Source organism: Candoia aspera, chromosome 7 (genome assembly GCF_035149785.1).
Source record: "Candoia aspera isolate rCanAsp1 chromosome 7, rCanAsp1.hap2, whole genome shotgun sequence".
NCBI lineage: Eukaryota > Metazoa > Chordata > Lepidosauria > Squamata > Boidae > Candoia > Candoia aspera.
Window position 1 is genome coordinate 80,679,102 of NC_086159.1, and position 24,694 is coordinate 80,703,795.

At 40.1% G+C, this 24,694-nt stretch overlaps 2 protein-coding genes across 2 annotated transcripts in view; one reads left to right on the top strand and one right to left on the bottom strand.

The window, feature by feature from the left end:
- The window catches only part of PRR5 (proline rich 5), a 544,979-nt gene that overhangs the window by 134,159 nt on the left and 386,126 nt on the right, over window positions 1–24,694 (top strand). The window lies entirely within an intron of this gene.
- The window catches only part of PHF21B (PHD finger protein 21B), a 190,945-nt gene that overhangs the window by 8,675 nt on the left and 157,576 nt on the right, over window positions 1–24,694 (bottom strand). Inside the window, exons 6-9 of the mRNA XM_063308355.1 lie at window positions 14,319–14,370; window positions 12,792–12,868; window positions 7,068–7,122; window positions 3,805–3,827 (exon numbers count right to left, since the gene is read on the bottom strand). Coding sequence (XP_063164425.1) covers window positions 3,805–3,827; window positions 7,068–7,122; window positions 12,792–12,868; window positions 14,319–14,370 — 207 coding nt within the window. The remainder of the gene's footprint in view (window positions 1–3,804; window positions 3,828–7,067; window positions 7,123–12,791; window positions 12,869–14,318; window positions 14,371–24,694) is intronic.

Here is a 24,694-nt window from a genome sequence, read left to right on the forward strand (position 1 = left end):
CTTAGCAACCAAAATTCCAGTCTCAATTGTGGTCATTAAGTGAGGACTACCTGTAGTATGGCATGGCTACTTTAATGATTCAAGGTAGTGTGCTTTGTTCATGCCAATATACTCTGCAAATGTCTATATCTGCTCAAATGCTTGCATAGTCCTGCTATCAAGGAAGAAAGCAGTCCTGATGGAGAACGCAATGCAAAGGCCAATTTAGTACACAGCAGCTGTGAAAGAGGGAAATTACACACTTGCGATTGTTAGGAAGTCAACCAAAAATAGAGTTGCCTCTATCACACTGTCCTTACACCCATGGAATACAATTCTAATTACCTATCCCAAAAAGAGTACTATAAAGGCTTTTCTTTTTTAAAAAAAAGAAAAGATTATCATCTAACTTTGCTGTTCAGAATGATCAGTGAAATGAAAAACCCTCACAAAAAAGGAAAAGCTGCAATATTTTACCTTGACTGAAGACTTTATATTTATTTATTGAATTTTTAAGGCCGCCTGACTCTGAAAAGACTCCGGGCAACTTACAGTATTTCAAATATATGCAGTAATAAAAAAATGCAGTTAAAAACGTAAGTGCCCAAATCAAGCAGGTCAAGATGCAAAGTTTGCCAGTCGCATCAAATTATCCGAAGTCCTGTGTGTGCATAAAGATAATGGACAGGACAATGCTGCTCTCTTTTTCTCCTAATAAAGCCAAAAGCCATCCAGTGAAATGGGCTGACTGCAACTTCAAGCCAGCCAGACTGAAAAGCCTTATTTCATGCATACATTACAGCAAACCATCAGAAGAAAAGTTTAACTCTAAGGCTGAGAGTAGCGACTGTCTCCGTATTTGTCTTTGCAAGCCACTTGGGAGGGTTTTCTGGGTTGAAGAGTGGCACACAAACACTGAGAAAAGTAACCCAGCATCACAAAATAATGTGTCAACTTAAATTGCTTTGCTAATCTACTGGCAGTGTTAATTACTCTTAGGTGAATTAAAAGTCTATTAGCTTTTGAGTTCATATATTCTGCAGCTCAGAATAACGTGACTTATTAACGTGGCTTTTACAGAAAGATAAAAATGTTTTTTATTATAGAAAAAGTTTCATGAATTTACTGTGTCTTGGATTTATACAGGTTGTGTCCATCAGTTACATGGAGCATCCAACGAAGGCTGCAGAAATCATTGTCACTGTCTTCCTGAAACTGCAACACAACCTCTCATAACTTAGCTCAGCCCTTAATGTAGCCCTGGACCACCTACACGGGAGTAGGGACCAGATTCTGGCAAATCCAAGACCTCCTTCATCCACAGGCACCCCAAGGTAACAGCAAAGCCAAATATTGGTACCCAGCGTTGGTCTCTTATCCCACAGTTAAGGAATGACGGAACAGCCGTGCCAATATTTTCACTCATTCCATTCATGTCCGGAGCACAATCCTATGCACATATCCATCAAAAACATTCATCGCTCACAACAGGCATAACACTACCAGCTGCGTCTTTTATCAACGTTTAAACATCTTTAAAAATGTTCATCCCTTTTCCCATCTTTAGAAAACATTCCAGCATGATACACAAATTCATACATTTGCTTTAGTTGCTAACCATTTGTATATAACCTGCAATGGCTCACTCCATGTTTCGGGTCAAATGTCACTCCCTTGATCTTTGATGCATTCACGTATAGATCTACATGCTTTATAGATCTCAGTATACAATTTATCTAACTTTCATTGCAAGTAATTCAGGTTCTTTACCAGCACAAGGCATCATCTATGTAGAAAGGTACGCTCACATTCATGTTCCCAACCAACACAACCCTAACGGCACCACAAGCATTCCTATTACATTTATTCATAATATTAATCAGTCAAAGAAACATCACACGTCCTTGTCTTACTCTCTGCTTAATTTATTCTCAGATATGCTTTACAGGTAGTCCTCATTTAGCAACTGCCTTGTTTAGCTGTGGTTTGCAGTTACGACAGTGATGAAAAAGTAACTTTATGACCAATCCTCACATTTATGACCGTCACAGATCTACAAAGAAAAGGAAAGCTGAAGTAAGATTGTAACTACAGTCATGGTTTCACTTAGCAACTGCTTTGCTTAATGACCGAGTTGCTGACCCCAATTGTGGTCACTAAACGAGGACTACCTGTTCTTGCATCCTGTACTGTACTCATCAGATTTAGCGATCAACCTTCAACTCTGTATTCATCCCAAACATTCTACAATTCATACACTTTCTCTAAATCACCAATGCACAATCAACTTTCTCACATTCTAACTGACCTGCTGAGGAGCAAAATAATGTGTTGTGCCCACCCCCTGCCTGGCATTAATCTGCACTACACTTAACACGCATTGCTCATTGTTACTTCTCATACTGTTCCAATCACAATTCTGCCAAGCCTGGGCACTTTTGACATTCTAATCCACCTGTAGGCTTTGCATTCACTCTTGCTAAGGGAACAGTAATGGCATTCTTTCAGTCATCAAGCACAGAAACCATCCTCACACACTTACTGAGCACGTTACACAGCAGACCACTTCCTTATTTTAGCATTACTCCAATTGCATCATTTTTCAACCTTCTCACTGCCCTTATGATTTACATCGTTTTTTTTCTTGGACACTAACCATCAGAGCATTTGTTCCAATTCCATTCTATCACTATCATTCCCATAAAAATCTCTGTTACATTCTTCCCAGCATTCCTTCGCTCCAGCTAAAAAGCATTCTGTAAGGGATTGTGTAAAATTAAGGAATGGATTATGGGACCACAGAAGGACTAAACAGATACAGAGACGTTGAGTCTAATATTATGTTCTATGTCTGTTATTCATTTATTAGAACAATTTTATACTTTCTTATTTTTTCCCTTCTTACTTTACAGTAAAATACATCGTAAAAAATTATGCAAATATGAGCATTGTTCCTACTCTTTATTCTTTGGTACCTGCCCGGGAAGAAAAATTATCTTGGGAAATCACACTACAGATATGCACAACAGATGTCTAGGCTACCTTGACTGATCCCTGAAAATGCAAAGCAAGGTCACACCTGCTTAGTACTTGGATGGGAGACCACCAGGAAGTCCTAGGGCTTGAGGCTAGACTGAGAAGATGAAAGAACATCTTGGAAGAAGCCAATGGGAAAACATTCCTCTACAGTTGCTAAAAAACCCAAACCCCTAGATGGACATGCCTGGGAAGCCATCAGGAGCTGAACTTAACTTGGGAAGTTAAGGTAAACTAAAAGGTAAAAGGCGGCCTGTAGAAGTTTATGTCATCCATTTTTACTCTTAATAACTCCAGGTTAAACATTTCTTCTTTAATCAAGAGTGAGTGGACTCTGAAATGAATCTCATTGTCATAACACCCTCTACCGATAAGGAAAAATCCAGGGGCTTATGGGGTAGAATTTGTTTAAAAAAACAATGCATTTTACAAATAACAACAACAGTAAGAATAATATCACCTTTAATATTATTAAACAACATCTGCCTATCCCAAGTCCTTGGGAAGCACTCAACAGGCGGACAAAAATGCCAAATCCAATCTAAACATCTGGCGGACTCTGCGACCATCCATAATAATAATAGGAAACAAAGAGACCCAATTCAATTTAGCCCCCGGCCCTGCCCATTTGATGAAGCGCTGGTCCTGATGCTATGAAGAGCCCAGGGTGGCTCTTGCGTCAGTGGAAAGTGTGGGCCATGGCAGTGTGCAAGAGTCACCTATAAATTACTCTCTCGTATGCTGTGATCGAAACAGTCCGTAGTAATGGACAATGGTTGGTAAACGTACCTTCCAACCTGGATCCTCGTTGGCTGGCGTTGTGAAAGGAAGGGCAAACACAGGTTAGAAGTGAGGTTCGATTCCCAGCTTAGCGGGGTGGCAGTTAGCAGTACCACACGTGGTTGCAATCCATACAAAGATATGTACAATCAGCTCAACCTGCATTTTCTTTTCTTTTCATTTATCCATATATAATAGTGTTTTTCAGACCTGACAACTTTAAGCATGCTGGCTGGGGAGTTCTGGGAGTTGAAGTTCACACATCTTAAAGTTGCCAAGGTTGAGAAACACTGGTATACAACCTTCCTATATTCCCCATTCCTGCTTTAGAACTGTGGCCACTTTTGCTAAGCTGTGCAATTACACTCAGTGCCCACACGTACAAATTAACGGGTACAGGTGATCAGCTAGGACTATGCAAGATCAGAAATAAACATTCTTTCTGAAAAAGCTTAGGAGAAGAAATGAGAAACGTGCCAATAGTGGCAAAGTAGATATATACAGTTGTAATCGAAATTATTCAGCCCCCACTGCAAATCAGGTTGCTTGTCAAAATGTACAGACTTCCAGCTGTTTGCAGTGAGCAAATCAAACAAAAGCAATTGAAACAGCTCAACACAATGAATGCTTCAAGTGGTGTCCCCAGAGTCAACTGAAAATGCAACTTAGAATGACTTCTCCAGTCTCAAAATCATTCAACCCCCATAGAATCCATCACAACAGCACACATGCAGTAGGCAAAACAGGTGTTGTCTCAAGCACACCTGATGCAACTAATCAGGGGCTTCAGTAGTTGCACCGGATGCGGTTGAGCTGGAACACGTGAAATACCCGAACTGGCTGGGGGTCTGTGGAGTGTCACGTTGGACTGCACGTTAGAAATACAGTCTGGCTGAGTCAAAAGAATGGTCCAAAACAAGGAACAGGACACAAAAAGATAGCAAAGGCCCTGAATGATCCTAGAGACACCGTTGGAAGCACAGTTTGCAAGTTCAAAGTTCAAGGACAGAGCGGTGACTCTGCCTGGATGGGGCAGAAAAAGGAAGCTGTCAGTGGCTGCAGCCAGATTTCTGAGAAGGCAGGTGGAGAGAAACCCTCGAGTGACTGCAAAGACCTGCGGCAAGACTTGGTGGCAACAGGCACTGAGGTTTCAGTGAGCAGTAAGGCGCGCACTAAACACAGAAGGTTCCCATGCCAGAACTCCAAGACGTACACCACCGCTGACCCAAAAGCACAAGAAAAGTCAGCTCCAATATGCTCAAAGTCATATCAATAAGCCACAGAAGTTTTGGGATTCTGTTCTGTGGAGAGATGAAAGAAAACTGGAACTTTTCGGCCCGATGGATCAGTGGTATGTCCGGAGGAAGAAGAACGGAGCATATGCTGAAAAGAACCCTCGGCCTACAGTTAAGCATGGTGGTGGCTCGGTGATGCTCTGGAGCTGCTTTGCATCCCCTGGCACTGGAAACCTGCAGCGTGTGGACGGCAAGATGGATTCACTGAAGTATCAGGAAATCCTAGGAGAAAACGTCATGCCGTCTGTAAGGAAGCTGAAGCTTGGGCGTCACTGGACCTTCCAACAGGACAACGATCCCAAGCATACCTCAAATTCCACTAAGGCTTGGATGCAGAAGAAGTCCTGGAAGATTCTGTAGTGGCCATCACAGTCACCTGACTTGAACCCCATAGAAAATCTCTGGTGGGATTTGAAGCACGCAAACCCAAGAATATGACTGAACTGGAGGCCATTGCTCATGAGGAACGGGCTACGATTCCTCAGGAACGCTGCCAGAAGCTGGTGTCTGGCTATGCATCTCGTTTGCAGCAGGTCATAACAGCAAAAGGGTGCTCTGCTAAGCACTGAAGATGCTTGCATGAAGGGGTTGAATAATTTTGAGACTGGAGAAGTCATTCTAAGTTGCATTTTCAGTTGACTCTGGGGACACCACTTGAAGCATTCGTTGTGTTGAGCTGTTTCAATTGCTTTTGTTTGATTTGTTCACTGCAAACAGCTGGAAGTCTGTACATTTTGACAAGCAACCTGATTTGCAGTGGGGGCTGAATAATTTTGATTACAACTGTACATAAAATCTCCTTGAATCACGAAAAGAAAAAGCATCCCATCCTGGAAGCATCTGTCCATGTTAGGCACAAAGTTAGTTCCACTTGAATAACACTGAAGTTAAAGTTAGGCCTTCACAGAACTGAGGATATCAGCAGGACCAACCTGATGGCACAAAATCAATTTAAAAAAACCAACTACTAAGGAAGTGGCAGAAAAGTTACAGGATATTTCATGTTGTTAAAATGTAGAAATATTATTCTTTGAAATGTTTGATTCCATCCTGATAGACCTCTTAATGCATACATTTTGATAAAGAATCACTATTTTCTACTAATGAACTGAAAAAATCCATTCCACTATTATATTGCAACATTCTATGCAATTCTTAAAGCAGTATATTTAGAACTCAGGTCTTATCTGAGTTAATGAGCATGTGCATTTTGTTTGCAATGCAAAGTTTTGATATACAGGTAGTCCTCATTTAGCGAGTGCCTCAGACAGCGACTATCTGCAGTTACAACGGTGATGAAAAAGTAACCTTGAGACCAATCCTTGCATTATGACCTTCACAAGCAAAGAAAGCTGTAGAAAGATCGTAAGCACAGTCGTGGGTTCACCTAGCGATTGCTTTGCTTAACAACTGGGTTGCTGGTCCCAAATGTGGTCGCTAAACAAGGACTACCTTTGGTAGGTTTTTTCCTTCTTTCTAAATTTTAGAGATTGTCTTTCTTGCTCCTGCCAAAAAGTTTCATAATTTCTACTAAAAGCAAAACTACTTTAAAAAATTACAGTTTCTGGTACAATCACAATACAGCTAGGTATTACAAATGGCACAGTGTCTATAATACAAATATTATAAGAAATTATAATACTTATTTAAACAAAGTTATTAGAATAAAACAAGAACTACCAGTTTTTCAAGAAACATTTTAAGGATTACTAACGTTTGTTGTAATAGAAATTTTCACATGTTAGGGATCAACTGTCAGATATATAACAACCCAGCTCTATTTCTGAGTAAAATTTCAGAAACAAACAGTTCAAATATTTTTCCTCTTTTTCTAAGTGTGTAATTTTTGCAAGATTTTACTCTTTTTGAACTGCAATGGCACATGGGTTACAAGTACAAGATTCTAGAATTTATAAGAACTATTTCATTCACGAGTTTTGAGTGCCGATCTTCCATTCAATAATTTGAAGAGCTTACCTCTTGTGGAGAGGAAAAAAGGATTGTTCAAATAATTTGATGCAAGGCGTTTCCGCTGAAAAAGAAGGAAAAAACCCACATATTTATATGAACAGCAGTTCTTGCATCAATTTCTGAAAAATCCTAAACAGAGTTTTCTTCTAAAGGATTTAACCAAGAGCTTAAGTGCCTATTAAGTTAACATGTGCATGTCTGTGAGAAAGCCCAAGTGTTTGGGATGTACTGCATTCGTTTCTCCTTTAGCTTATTACTTAGCTTGAATCAAAGTGTGAGCAATATTCATATGTTGTGGTTGTGCAGGGACAGTAACTGGGTCAAATTTCTTTTGGGAGGACTCCTTGGCCCCTAAGGAGGCCTGTTCTCCTTGAGAGAGAGAGATGCTGTAGCACCTTTAGGTCAGTCAAAGATATCAATATCCACAGGATGGAGGTGGGTGAAGAAGCAAGATGGAGCACAGGCAAAAGGGGCAGGACTGGCATCATGACACCCTGTCTGTCATCTTGCCCATTCTGACACTTCCCCATAGATGCTGATGGTAGAAAATGGGGCTACCACACCATCCAACTCAAAAAATACTTTTCACTATCATTTGCTCAATAGAAGAAGGATGCTTTTGATGTTTTTTTCCTAAGCAGAAAATTTCCCCCCTTTATTTAAATGTATTAACAATTAGCAATGCAGTGGATTATGTACAGAAACAAAATACATATAACCTTATTTTATTAGATTACCTAGGAACTTGGAGCTACTGTAGGTAATAGACAATCATTGAACCTGTGTGGTGCATAACGACTAAGTTTAAACTAGGTGAAGTGAAAAAAAGAATCTTCGCTATTGCAATACAGCTGTCTGTTTTTGGTCAATTTTTCCATCAAACTGATTTTCCAGCATATTTGCAACCATAGGGAACTATTCAAATCCTTTCCTGTTTTCCAGGATTTTCCTACTTCCTGTCCAGTTGCTACCACTAAGACAACCATCAAGTTGTGTCTGAAGGTGTTGCTTGAATAGTAATAATAATAATAATAATAATAAAAACTTAGTAAAGGCAACAAAGGTTCAATACATTATATAACTGCCCAAAGTTGCTTGTTTGTGAGGTGGGCGGCTATATAAATTTGAAAAATAAATTAATACTGTAAATGGGTTCTAATATTCTAATATATAATATCTAATATAATACTGTAAATAGGTTCTAATATTCTAATATAATGGCCTGAGATGTCATTTGACCTATTTTAATAAAAATTTCATTCTAATAAGACCGAACAATTTAGAAGACCACCAAATATGTACCTACATCTTTACAGTTTTTAAACTTCCTGGGTGTTAAATAAAATACTTTCACTGAATTTTCCCTAATTTGGGCTGATATTCATTCAGTGGTTTTCTATGCCAGTCAAATGACCATTAAATCAAAAGTAAAGAGCTTTTATTTCTGATTCCTGTATTGTTTTTAACCCAATCAAAAATGTTGCTTCTATTCTAATAAAACATCATACATTTTTTTAAAAATTATCCCTTTCTTCCTATTAGTTGGCAAATTTAGCCTAATTTTAAATTTAGTCATGGCCCTAGTTGTTTGTGTTCTAACTACGGGAACTGCAGTGAAATCTGATCAGTTTCCTAAAATTATTTGTAATTGGTTTCCCGTTTTAGGAATGTTCCCATTGTATAAATCTTTTTAACATTACAGATCTTTCATTTCCTAACACTGGGTACTGTTTAATTTTGTCTTCATCATAAAAGGCTTGATGAAATAAAAGGGCTCAAGGATGGTGGGCATGGAGTTAATGTAGAGGCCCATCTTTTCTAAATGTTGAAATTCCGAAGAAGCAGATATTGAATTTGTTCTTGCTCTTTATGAATATTTTTGGAAAAAACGAAGAGCCCTAAGTTTTGACTTACTTCTACATTCCATATTTAATTAAAGTGTTAATTCTGTTGACTTTATCAAGCCAAAAATATTATTAATCATAGCAAGATTTAATGTTTTCAATTTCAAGGCCTCCTTCAATAGTGTTTTTATAGAGAATCTTGCTTTTTTTGCTCTTATGTATACATTTACTAATCATTTTCTGGCATTTCTTGACTTTTTTTTCAGATTTATTTATTCAGTATTTGTTTGGAAGAGATATAAGAAGTACAGACATTTTTACTGCTTTCGCTTTCCTAACTGAGTAATTAATTAATGTTTTAAGTTCAATTGAAATAATTTGTCCATTTTGTGTAGGGAATAGCAGGTCTGTCTGAATGGGTGTTGGATCACTGATATTAACAGTCCAGTCCAGTAACTTCTTGCAATTACAGAGCAAGGACAGGAAAAAAAACAATTTCAATTTAAGCAACTAGCTATTAAGGATTGCCTACAAGATCAATTGTAAGTTAAATGGCCACGAAATGCCTGAAATGTCAGTATCTTTCTTAAATTGCTGATAAAGAAATAAATCAAAGACGCTAACTGATTAACTGGTAAGCAGCTGACTCCAGTTTATTTAAAGCCACTTCTTGTAGCCAGCAGCATTTCCTTACAAAGACAGAGATCATTTTGCAGGTATCACTCCTGGGGGGGACGGGGAGGGGGGACCACTGATGTCCCTTTTCTTTCCCGATTGCCTTAAATTAGTCAAAGAAACCCAACAGACAGGAGCGGCTTTATTTTTTCCTTTGGTTTGTTAAATGCTCACAAAATAGTTACGACCCAACCTCTAGATACTGGATCATCCTTACTTTAGAAACCAGTGATGTGATGGCACACAAAGCAGAAGTTCTTAGCAAAGGAAGTTTAACAAATAGAGTCACTGCATGCGAGATGGATGGTAGAGAAATATGACAAACAAACAAACAAATAAAATCTGACCCTGAAAACTGTCAGCCATTTCAGACATAAGGCATACAGAGGAAGAGGAATGAAAGAAAAGAATAACATTTCGAAATAATGTCTTTCCCACTCTTATCACTTTTCCTTTTGTGTCAAATTTGCTGCTACTGATACAAGTTTCCTGAACTGGGAGTGTTTTAAGTTAAAGAATGGAATAAGCAAATAAGTATATGCTTCCACATTTAAATACCATCACTTCTTTCTCCAATGTTGCACCAGAACTGTGAGGAGAGGTTATGTACTATAAATCGTGCATTTCTAAATCTCTACTTTTTTTCAAAAACCCAAACCATCCCACATTTCGCATGCCTGAACAGCAGCTGCCCCAATATTCTCATGAGGTGTTAAACTCAGATTTCAACCATCAAAGCAGTGCAGTATAAAACCAAAACCAGAACACAACCTGTCAGACTCCCTTTGCACGCCTGCCATAAAGCACTGCTACACGCATCAACTGAGGGAAAACAAATCTGTGTCAGCTTTGCTGCTTTGCGGTTTCACAGAGAGAATGCTTCAGTACATTCCTTCACAAGCCCTTAGAGCCAAGGACGAGCTGATAAGACACCTGGACTCTAATTAGTCCAAAGAGCTGGGAAGGGGAAAATTAGGAGTGAGAAAGAGCTTGTTTGTAAGACAGGGAGGAGGGGTGAAGTCAGAGAGAAGGAATTACTTTGAATGCTTTGGAGCCAAAACGTTATTCAGAGCTTTGCAACTGTCCTGTGTGTAATCAGATTTTAATAAATGAATTCTTTAACCTTCCTAATGGACTGTCTGGAGAATTTCTAAAGTTAAGATCCTGGTACTGGGACCATCACACAACCTTGGTGATGCTGTGTTAGCCCGCAATGCTTTTCGTGCAAAAAGCCAAGTTCTGACCATCAGGGGTGCTCAGGTCCAGTGCAAAAGCCAGATTAAAGCTTCACTGAGTTCTTTTTGCCTCTGGAAAATTCCCCGAGTTGCAGGGAGCTGGGCCAGACCTAGGCCAGGGGAGAAAGGTGCTCCTTCAAAGTTACAATCTTGACTGGAGTCAACCATTTTGAGTCAGAAATTACCAGGAAAAATAAAACCCTCTTCAGCATGTTCTGTTTCTGTTTTAATTGCCATCCATTTGAGTCAAGGCTGGAGAATCTGCTGTCCCTACCTCACGAACTACCTTTTTTTTGTCTAAAATAGGCAACAGTAGGATGGACTTGCCCTGTACTTACACACAAATAAAAGAAGCTTGAATAATCAGATGAAAATAGAGAAGTGTAAAATATTTTGAATTTGAGTGTAAAACAGCCTATTTTAAATTCAAAGTGCCCTATTTTGGGTTCAAAACACCCTATTTCAGGCTTGAAACACTTCTTGGATGACTGAAACCACCTTTTTTATACTAAGAACACTTATTCTACACTCAGGATGGGGGACTCTGAATTCAAAATAGGATGTTTTGAATTAAAAACTGTTGGGATTTTAAACATTTCCCACACTCCTATAAATGGCAGTGTAAACTCACAGAGATCATCTTAATTTGGCCTGACCCTTCCTGTTTCCTTTCTGAATATAAGCCACTTCAGCTGGACTGCCGGGGAAGAAATGCCAAAATAGACCAGCTCTTTGGGATTCCTCTCTGGACAAGGAAAGGACTTGAGATCACCCACAAGTGCTCCAGACAGCTGCTCCTCGTGAGGAGACTGCAAGAGAGTGGTCTCCAGTCGGTTTAGAGCTCTGGGAGACGAGGGAATAGCCACCTTGCTCAAACAGTGGTCGGCACCTTTGAAAGGACTCTGGGTTTGCATACTTCCTTTTCTAATCACGTTTGGAAATTGCTTGTTAACTGCTTTTCAGCTATTAGGAACCTTTGAATTGACAAGTCTAAAAACACTGGGTGAGTTTCCTTCAATCCTCAGCAAAATAAGTTTTAAATACAAGTTTAATGACTTAAGAAAAAAATGGTGGGTAAGTGGGAATAAACAGCAAAAGGGTGATTAAAACATTGATTTTAGAACGTTACAAATGAACTAAGGGTCCACATAGATTGAAATAAGATTTTAGAGTTAATTATAAGAATCCTTCCCACGGGAAAATACTGTTGTTTTGAATTCTTAAAAAAAACACACATGATAGGATGGGACTTTGAAGGTGGGACACCAGAGGGAACCAGAAGGAACTAAGGAGAAGAACACTTAAATTTGACTTACTAATACAGGATGGAGAATACTTTAACACTGGATGTAATGAAAGATATTTGTAAACGATGCATCCTGCCATTACAGACAGACTGTAATTAAACGTCCATTTAAAAGATTTCATAGAAGAGGGACAAAACTGAGACTGATCTGAAAGTGGATTTACAAATGACAGGCTACAGGAAGGGTATGAAAAAAGAGGTTAAACTGGATATCCCTGTCATGAGTACTGATGGTGAGCAGGAGGGGGCCCCTATCCAGTGGGGGAAACGCATGTGTAGTAGAGAGAATTTGAGCTGTCCTTCAAAGAAACCCAGAACAGACCTGCCTTGAGTCTGGGGTTTATCTGTCTGGGTTTTCCCACGCTTCTTCAGTTTGGTAGGATTTTCTGTCTACAATAGCAGCAATAAAACACTAGAGACTTCTTCCTCGTCTCGGTGTGGTCCTTGCTTAGTCAGGACAATACCAATGAAACTGGCTGATGTCTTAGTAATTCAAAGAATATACAAATAACAAACCAAGAGAGTGACCTGGATTACTTTCCTGTATGGGATTTACAAAGAGGCTTGTTAGAGCCTTGAAGAATCTTGTGAGGAGGGACAAAGAAAAAAACGGAAAGGAATCAAGTTCTCTGGCAGAACCAACGGCGAAGGGGGGTGAGGGCCGGGCTACCTCGGTCTCTGAGAGTCCACTGTAAGCGGGGTTGGCGGTGCTCCTCCTCTTTCTTTCCTGACGTTTGCTCTGGATTTCTACAATCAATTGCAGAAGGGTTATTTTTCTGTACGTAAAATGAAATATTCAGATGAAGCTCATTTGATCAGATGATTTTTGCAGTTGAGCCGACCCTCTGATCAGACCAACCATTACTCACGTTTGGTTGACTGAATCAGCCCCGGTTATTTTTGGCTTTCTGTTTCTGAAGTTCTTTTTTGGGACTGATCCAGCAATGCAAAATTTGTTTTCCTAGAAACACAGAAGCTTAAAAGCCCACAATATTTGGGTCATGCTAATTTGCTATTGCAAGCCTTGCGATATATTTTCCTTCACAACCCAGGGCCAAATTGTGTAACGCTGTTCCACTGTTGTACAGGTAGTCCTTGACTTATGCCCACAATTGGGACCAAAACTTCCATCTCTAAGCGAAGCAGTTAAGTGAGTCACGCCTGATTTTATGACCATTTTTGCCATGGTTGTTAAGTGAATCATGTTGTTGTTAAGTGAATCTGGCTTCCCCCATTGAGCTTGCTTGTTGGAAGCCAGCTGGGAAGGTCGCAAATGGCAGTCACCTGACCCAAAGATGCTGCAACTGTTGTAAATACATGCTGGTTGCCAAGTGCCTGAATTTTGATCACATGACTGCAGCAACGCTGTGACGGCTGTAAATGCAAGGATGTAAGTCGCTTTTTTCAGCACCATCATAATTTTGAATGGTCGCTAAACGAATGGTCATAAGTTGAGGACTACCTGTATTCTGGTTGATATCAAAGGAACTGTGGCTTGCAGAGACAAGAGGGAAAAGCCTATGAATATGAAAACTAAAACTCAAACCATTTAGCTCATTTCTAACCTTAGTTAGAAAAAGGGGGAAAATCCAGATAGCCACCTCTGATTTCCAATCCTAACAAGCTCTTTAAGTACGGGTAGTAGAGTTGTTATCTTTGACATGTCATGATGTTTGCACAGTCTACTTCTAAAGATACATGAAGAAATCTGAGTTCTTTATAAAATGTTGGTTATCAGAATTTAAAAGCTTTTCAGACTTAATGTTATCAGTATTATGGTATGGATAATACTGGGTTAATCTCCTTTCATTACTGTCTTGATCCTGATCTTGCAGCATTTCACTTTCTTTTTTAAAAGCAAACATGAGAACTGATTAAATGCAAACTTGCATTTAATGTATCATGTAGTTTGCCCTTAGAGTTCTGCAATAAACTAAAGATACTCCAGTTTGGCTACGTAGTATTATAGTATATGCTGCATTAGCAAAGCTAAATAAATCGCTTAAAATCATTACTCAACAACGGGGCAAGGCCTTCTGCTGCCAGACTTTCCCCTTCATACTGATCAGCCCCCCCCAAAGGTTTTTGTCATACAGGCTGAGGTTTCCTATCCCCTTTCATAAAATAATCTGTTTATTATATTGGAATATATTGCCTCTAAAAATGGAACATTTTCTAGTAAGATAAGCATTCTTACCTTCTAAGTATTCAGTCGTAACCAGGCCTAGCGCTACCATAAAGGCAATTTTCTAGAGAAGAAATAAAATGAATAAAAATGTTATTTCGTATCCTTTGATTATTCTCATTAAGAACTCCAGCTATTCCACTGTAGCTTCACCATACCAAAGCAGTAACTGAAAGCTTTATTTTAACCCCGCAAAGAGATGCCACAAGTATGTGTATTTTATATTCTCTGGATCCTTTGGGAGTTTAGATGAAACAAAATCAAATTATTCAGATACAGGTAGATTTATTGTTTTAAATTATTATTAAACAAAGGTTTGATTCAGTATTTTATGTGCCTCTCTGACCTATTAATGCACACTGCCACATCATCTTTAATTTTTTAATTCTGATATTATGAAAAATAAATGTAAAAAAAAACAACCTATGGCAAATGCACCCACTTATTCCCAAAAGTATTTCTGGGCCCCACAATCTTTCTTAGAAAACAAAGATGTCAAAGAGTCACAGCCTAACATAGTGATGGGAAGGAAAAAGGAAATAGATCAGCAATTTTAAGCTGCATGAATAGAATCATCACAGAGTAAATGGAAAGTAAATGAGAGATCATCTATTCCAGGGATACCACAGCTACGCCACTCCCTGAGCCACTTAGCCGGTAGCTCTATTGAAGAAGGGGATAAATGAGGGGGAGATGGGCGGTGAATAAATTTATAAATAAATAAAAAATAAATAAAAAATAAAGTCAGTCTGGCAGAATCCCTCTGCGAGAGACCCGTGCCGGCTCCCGCAGATCGCGCCCTGCCTCTCCAGGGCCCCCAGAGATGCTGCTGGATGGTGGGCTCAGGGCCCTGGCCCACTGCAAATCCAGACTTCCCAGGTCTTCCTCCTTCCCCCTTGGGAGATGGGGAAGACGCCGGCTCACCTCCAGGCTTCTGGGACCTCTCAGGTCCCCAGGAGTCCCCAAGGAGTGCCAAGAGTGGTTCTTCAGTCACATCTGCTGGTCCTTTAGGGCCCTTGGAGATCATCCATCTGGCCCCAGAGACCTGAATTCGTTTGTGTTAGCCAAGTTCCCTCTTACCCCCCCCGCCCCCCCGGTCTATCTCCAAAGCTAGTTTCCTCCTTCCCTCGGCAGCATCAGGATCACCAGCCAGGGCTCCATACCCTCTTTGGCTTTCCTTTTATTTCTAATTTACCAGAAGAAGTTTTGTCATTTTTGGTACCTTGCTCAATCTTCAGTTTATCTTGAAGATTATTACAATTAGGTCCAAGACCAAACCAATATAATTACTGTAAAACATACAACCATTAAAATGCATGCATTAAAAATGACATAAAACTAAGAAAATCAAAGGCACCAGTCAGTTTCTATTGGCTAAAGCTATAGGTAGAAATTTTGCCACTGTTGTTGATACATCAAAAAATTGGTTGCTTAAAAGAGAAACAGCAATCTCCTCATCATGAGGGAGGTCAAAATTTCTAATAACTGAAATTAAGAGTTGAAATTGCTGTTGTGTATAAAGTGGATGCTAATAGAACCTGAGATACAGATTCAACTTCTATGCTTGAACAAGTACAATTTTCATATGGAGACAATCTTCCAGTTATCACCTTTATGAGCAGCACATTGACTCGGGCCAGAGCAGAAGGCCTCCTGTGTGGAATGTCCATGATCTTGGAAAATCTGGCAATTCTATCATAAAGGTAAAAAATGTTAGCCTCATCTGCCTGGCTATTTAGGTCCCAGATCACCTGCTTAAAATTTGCTAGGGTTTTACTGGGGCCCAGGATAAGTAGTGGTGGTTTTGACAAACTGCAATATAGAGGAACTTGGTCAGTTTGAAGCTAATCATAAAACTCATCTCTTCTGCATCAGTGGCTGGAGCACAACACTGGATAGTTGCCTTACTAAAGGGTTGTCCATGAACTGTAAGTGACATTATTTGGTCCCTGACTGCATTGCAGCCAAGTCCCCTTCTTGCTATACCCTTCCTAACTATAAAAGCAACACCGTTCCTTTGTCTTTCATGTCCTGAGTCATAAATGGTGTGATCTTCTGACTGAAAGTGTCCAATCCAGGTCCACCTCAATTTGCTGTTGCCTCAGTTGTCAAATGATAGTTGTTTCATCTCATCTTTCACTGTGCTGAGCTTTCCCATGTTCATACTTCTTACGTTCCATGTTCCCACTGTAATTCTGTCTTTTCAGCTTCGGATTTCCTTTTCCTGTATGGCAACGTCAGCAATTAGACATCCCCAAGACTTTCATCTAGAAAGGAGTTCCGAGAGGACAAGAATATCCTCATTTCATAGGATTTCCCATCCTTCTTGGTTACTTTTCGCCTCCAGGACTTCAAGCCATTGGATCTGACCTACCTTCCTCAGTGATGCGGTCATAAAGCACAATGTCACATGACTGCATTGCTTAGCAACGGCGATCCCTGTAGTCCCCGTTGCCGTTGTTAAGCGAGGACCATGGGTTGTTAAGCGAGCACCTCCTCGCAACTTCCCGCCGGTTTCCGACAAAGTCAGTGGGGAAACCAGGAGGAAGTCGCAAGCCCCAGGATGCTTGCAAGCAGGCTGGCAGGCGAGTAAGTGGCCGCTTCCAGGTGAGAAAGCTGCACGGGTGGCTGGGGAGGCTGGTGCTGCGCTTGCACCTGAAGAGGAACCAGGCTGCACCTGCTGCAAGTACGGGCTCATGGAAGGCAAGCTTCAGCTGCCCAGTCCAGGAACCTCTCTTCTTCCCCAGAGTGGAGAAACTCTCTCTCCAAGCCCTTTCCCTTTCTCTTCCAATAAGGAACCGAGCCTGTGCTTGCAGCAGGTGTAGCCTGGATCCTCTTCAGGCAGGAAAAACACTTTGCACAGCCATTGTGGCAATTCTTCCCTCGCCGTCCATGTTGTTTGGCACCTTCCCAGCAACTCCGATGTGCTCAGTCGCTTCCATGCCCCCTTGAGCTGCTTCAACTTGGCCAGCAAGAGCAACGCTCCAGCCAGACCCAATGGGAAGTCAACTGCACCTAGAACATGGTCGTCAGCATTACCTAGAAGATCATCACCGTTCCCAATCACTATATCCCGCATCAGTCAGGGAGAACCTTGTGGGCTGTCTCTCGTTCTGTGTCTTACTCACAAAGGGCCACAAGAGTGACTGGGGACTGGAAACTTAAGTGTTGCAAAGAGAGATTGAGGGAATTTGGAATCTTTCTTGCTAGGGAAAGATGCTTGATGGGGAAACAGCTGAAGAGGTGTCACACCGAAGGATGAGACCTGAGTAGGATGCAGAATTAAGTAGGCCTTAATTATATAAAAGCAGAATCCAGTGGAATGTTAGGAAGACACGTCTAATGGTCAACACATTTCACTAATCAAAGGGAGGTGCTTTAATAGGAATCTCCCTTCGCCCAATGTCTGGGAAGTCTTAGTTTCAGTTCTTGCACAGAGCAGGGAGTTGGAGTCCATGACCCACAATGTCCCTTCCAACTACAGGGCTCTGTGACCCTTTTTAGAGTTTCCCTGTTTCCCTCAAAGTGGGAACCGGTGAAGAGAAGATTAAAGCTCCCTGACATCCACATCAGTGAGACAAAAACAGGGTTCAGAAATATCCAGCGTACTCCACTATTGTGAATATTAAGTACAGCTCTACAATGCAAATTAAATAAACAAACACTTATTTGTTTTTTTTCCCAACCATTTTATCATGTTGCAAGGTGTGATGTATTATCTGTTCTTCTGTGATCCAGCTGCTGTTACACAGAAGCTACAGTATTTCTATCTACTTTTTTACTTTTCTTTTTAAAAGACCAGCGTACTTGGTATGTTTTTCTTCATTTCATGGTGCGGTAAAAATATCAATGAATGCCTTAAGAAATCAGCAGTATCTCTCTCTCTGCATAATTTGATAAGTTTTGTTTTTTTATATATAAAAAAATCATGTTGTAATTATATGTTCTAGTTGTCGTTAACATGCATTTATACTAATTACACAGTTAGGTCTAATTACACTAATTGCATAAATGCATGTTAATCAACTAAAGCTTATTCAAGGAACAAAATAAATTAACCCAAAGCTTATGTAGTCAATGCCAAGACAATAATATATACTTGTTTCTTTAGCACACCCATAAAAATTGAGAAACGAGAAGCAGACCTCAACTGTATATCCCAGGTATCAATAGTGATAACCCACAGACCCTTTTAACAAAACACTCCTGCTAAATCAACACATCCATAAACAGAAGGCGGGTAAATTTGGATTCTGGAATTGTGGAGTACTATCTTTTAAACTCTTGCCACAGCACCCCGCGTTGCTGTTTCCTGCAAGGTCAGAGACTCCTCACACTCAAGAAAAACACAGTGTGATGAACCATGAAAAAGAATACGATAGTGGAGGTCATATAGTTTAGCATGAGTGAAGAAATGGAAGGCAGAGAGATTGGAAATACTAGGAAGAGTGTTTATTTAGCTATGCTACAAATCTAGAGAATGGTTTAATGTGAGCCTTGTGACATTAATTTAGCCTGACTATATTTGTTTAAAGTCATATATGGTATGACACATCCATAAACATACTGGGCAATCAACATGCAAATACTTTAGTTTGATACACTGATTAAGCTATGTCTGTAATTAAAGTTTGTATACTTGAGTAGGCTTTTTTTCAAGGTAATTACAGAAATAGCAGGAAAAGCAGAACAAAAACAAAAATCCTTACAGAATGACATCTAGGTGGGAGTAAATCACTCCTTGCTCATCTGTGAATTCCCATTCTTTTCAAATGGTAGGAACACACCAACTTGGGAACAAGAGAACCATCTCCTCATTCTTTCAAGGAGATGAAGTTTCCCCTTCCCAACTACCACTGATAGGATAATTTTCTTGGCTATCCTGGAATGGTTAAGCTGCTATTCTAATAGACTGGAGTAAATAATTCTTGGAAGCAGCAAGGAAGAACCTGGAGCTGGATACTTCTTCTCTTGGAATGACACCTGAGGAACAGAAAAACAGAACTGGTCTGCAGAGATTTTAAATAGCGTGTAAGCATCTAAAATGCTGCCTTTCCACTTTAGAGAAGTGGTGGACCACAGCAGAAGGGCGTCAGTCTTAAAAACTGCATCCTGTTATACTTTAATTGATCTTTGGGATAAAAATCTGATCTTGCAGGGTAACTCTGTTGTGATGGAAAATTGGAAGTTCTTTTACTAGCAGACAAAGGTACTCAGTCCTACCTGAGTTGATGACCACTAAGAAAATGCTTGTCTAAGTCAGAATCTTGTAAGAAATTGCCCAGAGGCCTAAAAAGGACTCTCAGGACACCAAGTCTGTGAGACTGGATGGAAAAGACATGACCCTAGATCACTTACAGGTGCTCTAAAGTGCAAAGTTTGCCTCTTTAGCTTGGAGGTGGGACAACAGGATGGAAGGGTGAGGGACGCTCTCCAGGTTCTTGCTTGAGGCTAAGAAGGCAATAACTGACTGCCATCTAGCTAGTAATGATTCAGGTGAGTAATCCAGGAATTATTTCATTCTGTATTTGGTACACAGCTCTCCTTCCTACCTTCCATTTGCTGCTTCCCAGCTCAACTACCATAAAACCCAACCAGCAAAAAACAACAACAGAAGATCCTGATCAAGGACCTCTTCCTTGTTTCCTTCCTCTAGGAAGCCCAGCTTCCGATGCCCTCCCCATATAAGGCAGGTATTGGGACCAGGTGAGAAACCCTCAATAAATCCTCTACACTCAGCCATGGTGTTATGAGGTTTATCTTTGCTGTTTCTGTGGCAGAGTGCTGGAAAGCGTTTGGCCCGAGAGATCAGAAAAAACACACACCAGACATTTCTATAAAAATAAATGTATTTACAGAAAGCACAAAAACATATTTTACAAGCTTGTGCATTCACACGCGCTCAGAGAGGACTGGGAGGAAGGCTGTGTAGAAAGGAAGCTGAAACTAACAAGCCCAGGCAATCTGCCCTCCAGGCAATTTCCTTATAGGGTCATTCTTTTCACACCCAAAACTAAGGATACTTAAGTTTGACCTGTTCACCCTGCCAGAGTGATTTGTTACCATAGTAACCTTAATGGCTTGGTCCTTGCAAAAACAAAGAAATACCAACAGTTTCAACTTTGACCCTCTGATGTATCTTGGGGATTAGTGGAAGGTGAGAAGAACTGAGCCACGTTGTGGTCACTAAGGCCACCATTTCTGCATCTTCTCCATATCTAAACATGAAGCTGAGAAGGAGAGTATTATTTTAGGAGGAAAAGATTCCATTAAAATTTGTGGATTCCTCAGCTGAGCAGCAGAGAGAAGTGGGCCAAGACCGTTAGGATGATCTTCATCTGGGACTCCTCTTTATTGATCCACCAAGAGGGAGATGATGACCAGTGGCCATTTTGGCAGTGCCACACAACTTGCCAAAAGGATTTGCACACCCTCCTCCTTGGATGGCCACCAGGTCTCAGTGGTTGGGTCTCCAGTGGCCTCCAACGTGTGTTTTCTCTTCCAATAAAGCTCTTCTCTGCCTCATTTTTCCCTTGAATCGGAGTACCAATATTATGCTCAATCTGCAGCTGATTCCTGTGCATCTCTCAAGTCTTCTGCTCACTAATTGTGAGAAAGCAACAGTTGGCCTTCCCTCTGAGATAGCCACATTTGCTCCAGGCAGATGGTCAAGAGACACAGCTAATACTTGCCTTGACATTTTCTTCTTCTCGCCTCTTTTAGAAGAACGTACACACATGATAGCTCTGAAGAAATTTGTCTCCTACTAATGGGGAAGAAGACAATCTACAGCTTGTGTGGAAGGCTTTTATTCTTTCCACAAGAGTAAATATGGCCTTCCTGACCCCAATCTAGCAAACCTTTGAATCTGGAGAAGTTAACATGGCTCTTAAAATGATGATAACTAACATAAGTCCTATTAGTATCAATAGGTCTACTCTAAGGAGGGTTGGAATTCACCCATGGGCTTTTAAGTTTCGTAGAAACAGTTGCATCGCAGGGTTGCGTCTTGGAAAGATAGAAATGGAGGGATGAAGGCATCAACCCAAGGAAGAATTACAACATGGATGTGTAAGGAGAGTGCAGGCAGAAGGCCTCTGTATCCCCAGGAGGGTATTAAATTAAGTCAATTAACATGGCTCTTGGCCATGGGGCTAGGATTTTTCTGTCTGTTGTAAATAAGCTTTTCCCAGCTCAGTGTTTCTGTCTAGTTGGCCTAGCAACACTTAATCTGAGATAGCACACTTGCTCGGATTCCTTCTTTCCCTGTTACCCACAGCAATTATGAAAACATGGCCGCATTTTATGAACTGGCTTGTCTCTGTGGTGTTTTGAGCCTCATTTCTGAACAGACCAGTTAATGTGATAGAGTAATTATTCTGGGGTTCACCCTGATATAGAAAAGCAAAGCAGGAGCAGAAAGTATCAGAATTAAATGTGGAGACATGATTTTGCTAGGGCAGACTCCTTGAACAACTGGCAGAATCCCTCAGACCTAACAGGGGCTTGATTTTATGGCTATGAAAAAAATCTGGAAAATCAGTAAAATTGCAAAACCGGCAAACTAGTCATATAATGAAGGCAAGCAAAATATTAAAATCCAGTTTAGATGTTATAACATGAATCATTTCAAATCTGGTTGTTTCAAAAATATGCATACATTCTGTATTTATGGTACAGCATAACTGTCAAGATGTACTGTTTCAAATCATGCATTAGAACCTACCCCAATAAGAAAATAATTAATAACAGCAACAGTAATAGGGGCAAGTTTAGTGTTAGTGCATTGGCTCAGAAATAATTTGTAAAACAGGAGATCCTTCATTAAAATCTCCCTTCTGCTATAAACCTACCAGGGAACCTTGATCGATTACACTTCCTGCATCTTCCCTTCTGTAATACACAGATAACACTAATCTTTCTCTCAGTGTTGCTGTAAGAAATCCTGGGCTAAAATAAATGAAATGCCACAAAGTTCAGTGTAAATGCTAAGCAATATTACCAATAAAGTTCTTAAGAACTGCATCAAACTCACTGAAAGTATTTTCGTTTTGTAAAGTGGCTTTGTTCTTAGCCAACCAGTTTAAAGATCTATTTTTTGCCAATAACTCCATGTTATTTTATTATAATAAAATAATAATTTTATTATTAAGAATATTATTAATAATTATTATATTAATAAAACGTACCATTTACAATCTATAAACAATATAGTGATTCATGTACTACATATCATTTTTTATTTTCAAATAAATAAACTCACGGTAAAATTGTTGGATAGATAGATAAATAGATAGTTGATTGATTGATTAGTCTTGCGACCTTATCAAATATTAAAAATAAAATAAAGGTAAAATGCAAGGTCTATTTAGAAGAAAATGCAATAATAAAATACGTATGTGCTTAGTACAAACTGCCGATGTTCCGATAAATACAACGCCTTCACATGATACCCTGATCTGGTCAATATAATGGATTCTTATCCGAGCTGCCTTGTCTATAAACTTAGCCGTTCTGAAACAATATACAGTATACATTAGAGCCCAGGAGGAAATACGACAATCTGTGGTTCGGGCCCCCGTGGGCTGCTCTTTCAAGTAAGGATTTTAGGTATCTAAGCCTAAAAGGGGCACATGGTTGGCAATCAAACAAGCAGTATCTTCGATGGCTGGGGCACCACATATACATGTCCTGCCATGAGATGGCAATAGATGGAAGTGCCCGTATTTGGCCATGGAATCCAACAACTCAAATCTTGCTTTAGAATCGGCCCTTCTCAAGAATTGAGTCAAACTCACTGAAGGTATTTTTCGGTTTGGAAAGTGGATTTGTTCTTAGCTAACCAGTTTAAAGATCTATTTTTTGCCAATAACTCCATCTCTGTCCAGGCACTGATATCTAGGACTTTGTATTTAAACATTTCCTTTGCCTGGGAGGCATCTCAGAATAAACATTGGGTGGGAAACCCACGCTGTAAAATCACTTTGGTAAGTCGACTTACCCAGGAGGTGGGCTGAGCCATACTTATCTGTTTGGGTAGCCTATCAGGGTCCATTAAATAGATCCGCTGCCAATAGGTTAAAACTTTGGTTGTTGAGTGGCTGTGTATGGAGCGGATACCTGTTTCTGCTCTGACCGTGTGGCTGACGTGTTCTTCTCAGTTCCCAGGATGCTTCTTAAAAAACGGTCAAGTGAGGTAGAGCAGATTTAATAGAATAGATGCAACACTAAATATATTCTATGTGGAATGTTTTATAATGAAAAAAATGCAAATGTGGCAGAAGTTTGTTCTGCCTGGGCCATACTATTTCAAAAACAATTACTAAACCTACTGAATGTGAGTAATGATGGTGGGGTATTTGTGCTATCTCCTATACTCTTTAGAATTAGTGTCATTTTACAATTCACATATAACCATTTTTATCCAAAAATGAGTATTTCTAAGAACTACAGGTATATTTTTAAGATTATCTCTCAAATATTGTCACTCCAGGAATTCTGTCTTGAGTCACTTGGTGAGTGTGTGGCTTTAGAAAGTGAATTAATGAATAATTGTGTGTTATCAGCTAGACAAATCTTAGACAACGTTCTGGTTGATGACTAAAATTCAGCTCCGTAGAACATCTGACAAAGACACCTTTATAGCTCAACCCAGCCAACTGTAGTCTAATTTTAAAACCAAACGTAAGTTCTGTGGAGCGATATTAGCAATGTAAACGACAGCTTTACACAATGCACAAAAAGATCATTTTATTAAAAATTAAGTTCTGCCATCCCCCACCTTCTGATCAAAATCATTTTAGAGGATGCAAGAAAAGCAGTTTATACACAAGTTTAATCCTTAAGGTAAAGGTAAAGGTTTCCCTTGACATTAAGTCCAGTTGTGTCCAACTCTAGGGGGTGGTGCTCATCTCTGTTTCAAAGCCGAAGAGCCAGCGTTTGTCCATAGACACTTCTGTGGTCATGTGGCCGGCATGACTAAACAGAACACTGTTACCTGCCCGCCAAAGCGGTACCTATTAATCTACTCACATTTGCATGTTTTCGAACTGCTAGGTGGGCAGGAGCTGGGACTAGCAGCGGGAGCTCACCCCGTCACTGAGATTCGAACCACCGACCTTCCGATCGGCAAGCTCAGCAGCTCAGCGGTTTAACCCGCAGCGCCACCGCGTCCCTTTTTTTAATCCTTAAGACAACTGTCAAATACATTATCCATGTCAACTCTGTGTAAAACACAAGCGAATATCCATTTTCAACACGTTCTCAGTGAAGAATGGGAAAGCAGATATGTTATTTATCACAGCGCCATCTTTTCAGAGGAACCATTCTGCACCGAGCAAAAGCAAGCTTTAGAAAGTGAATTAATGAATAATTGTGTGTTATCAGCT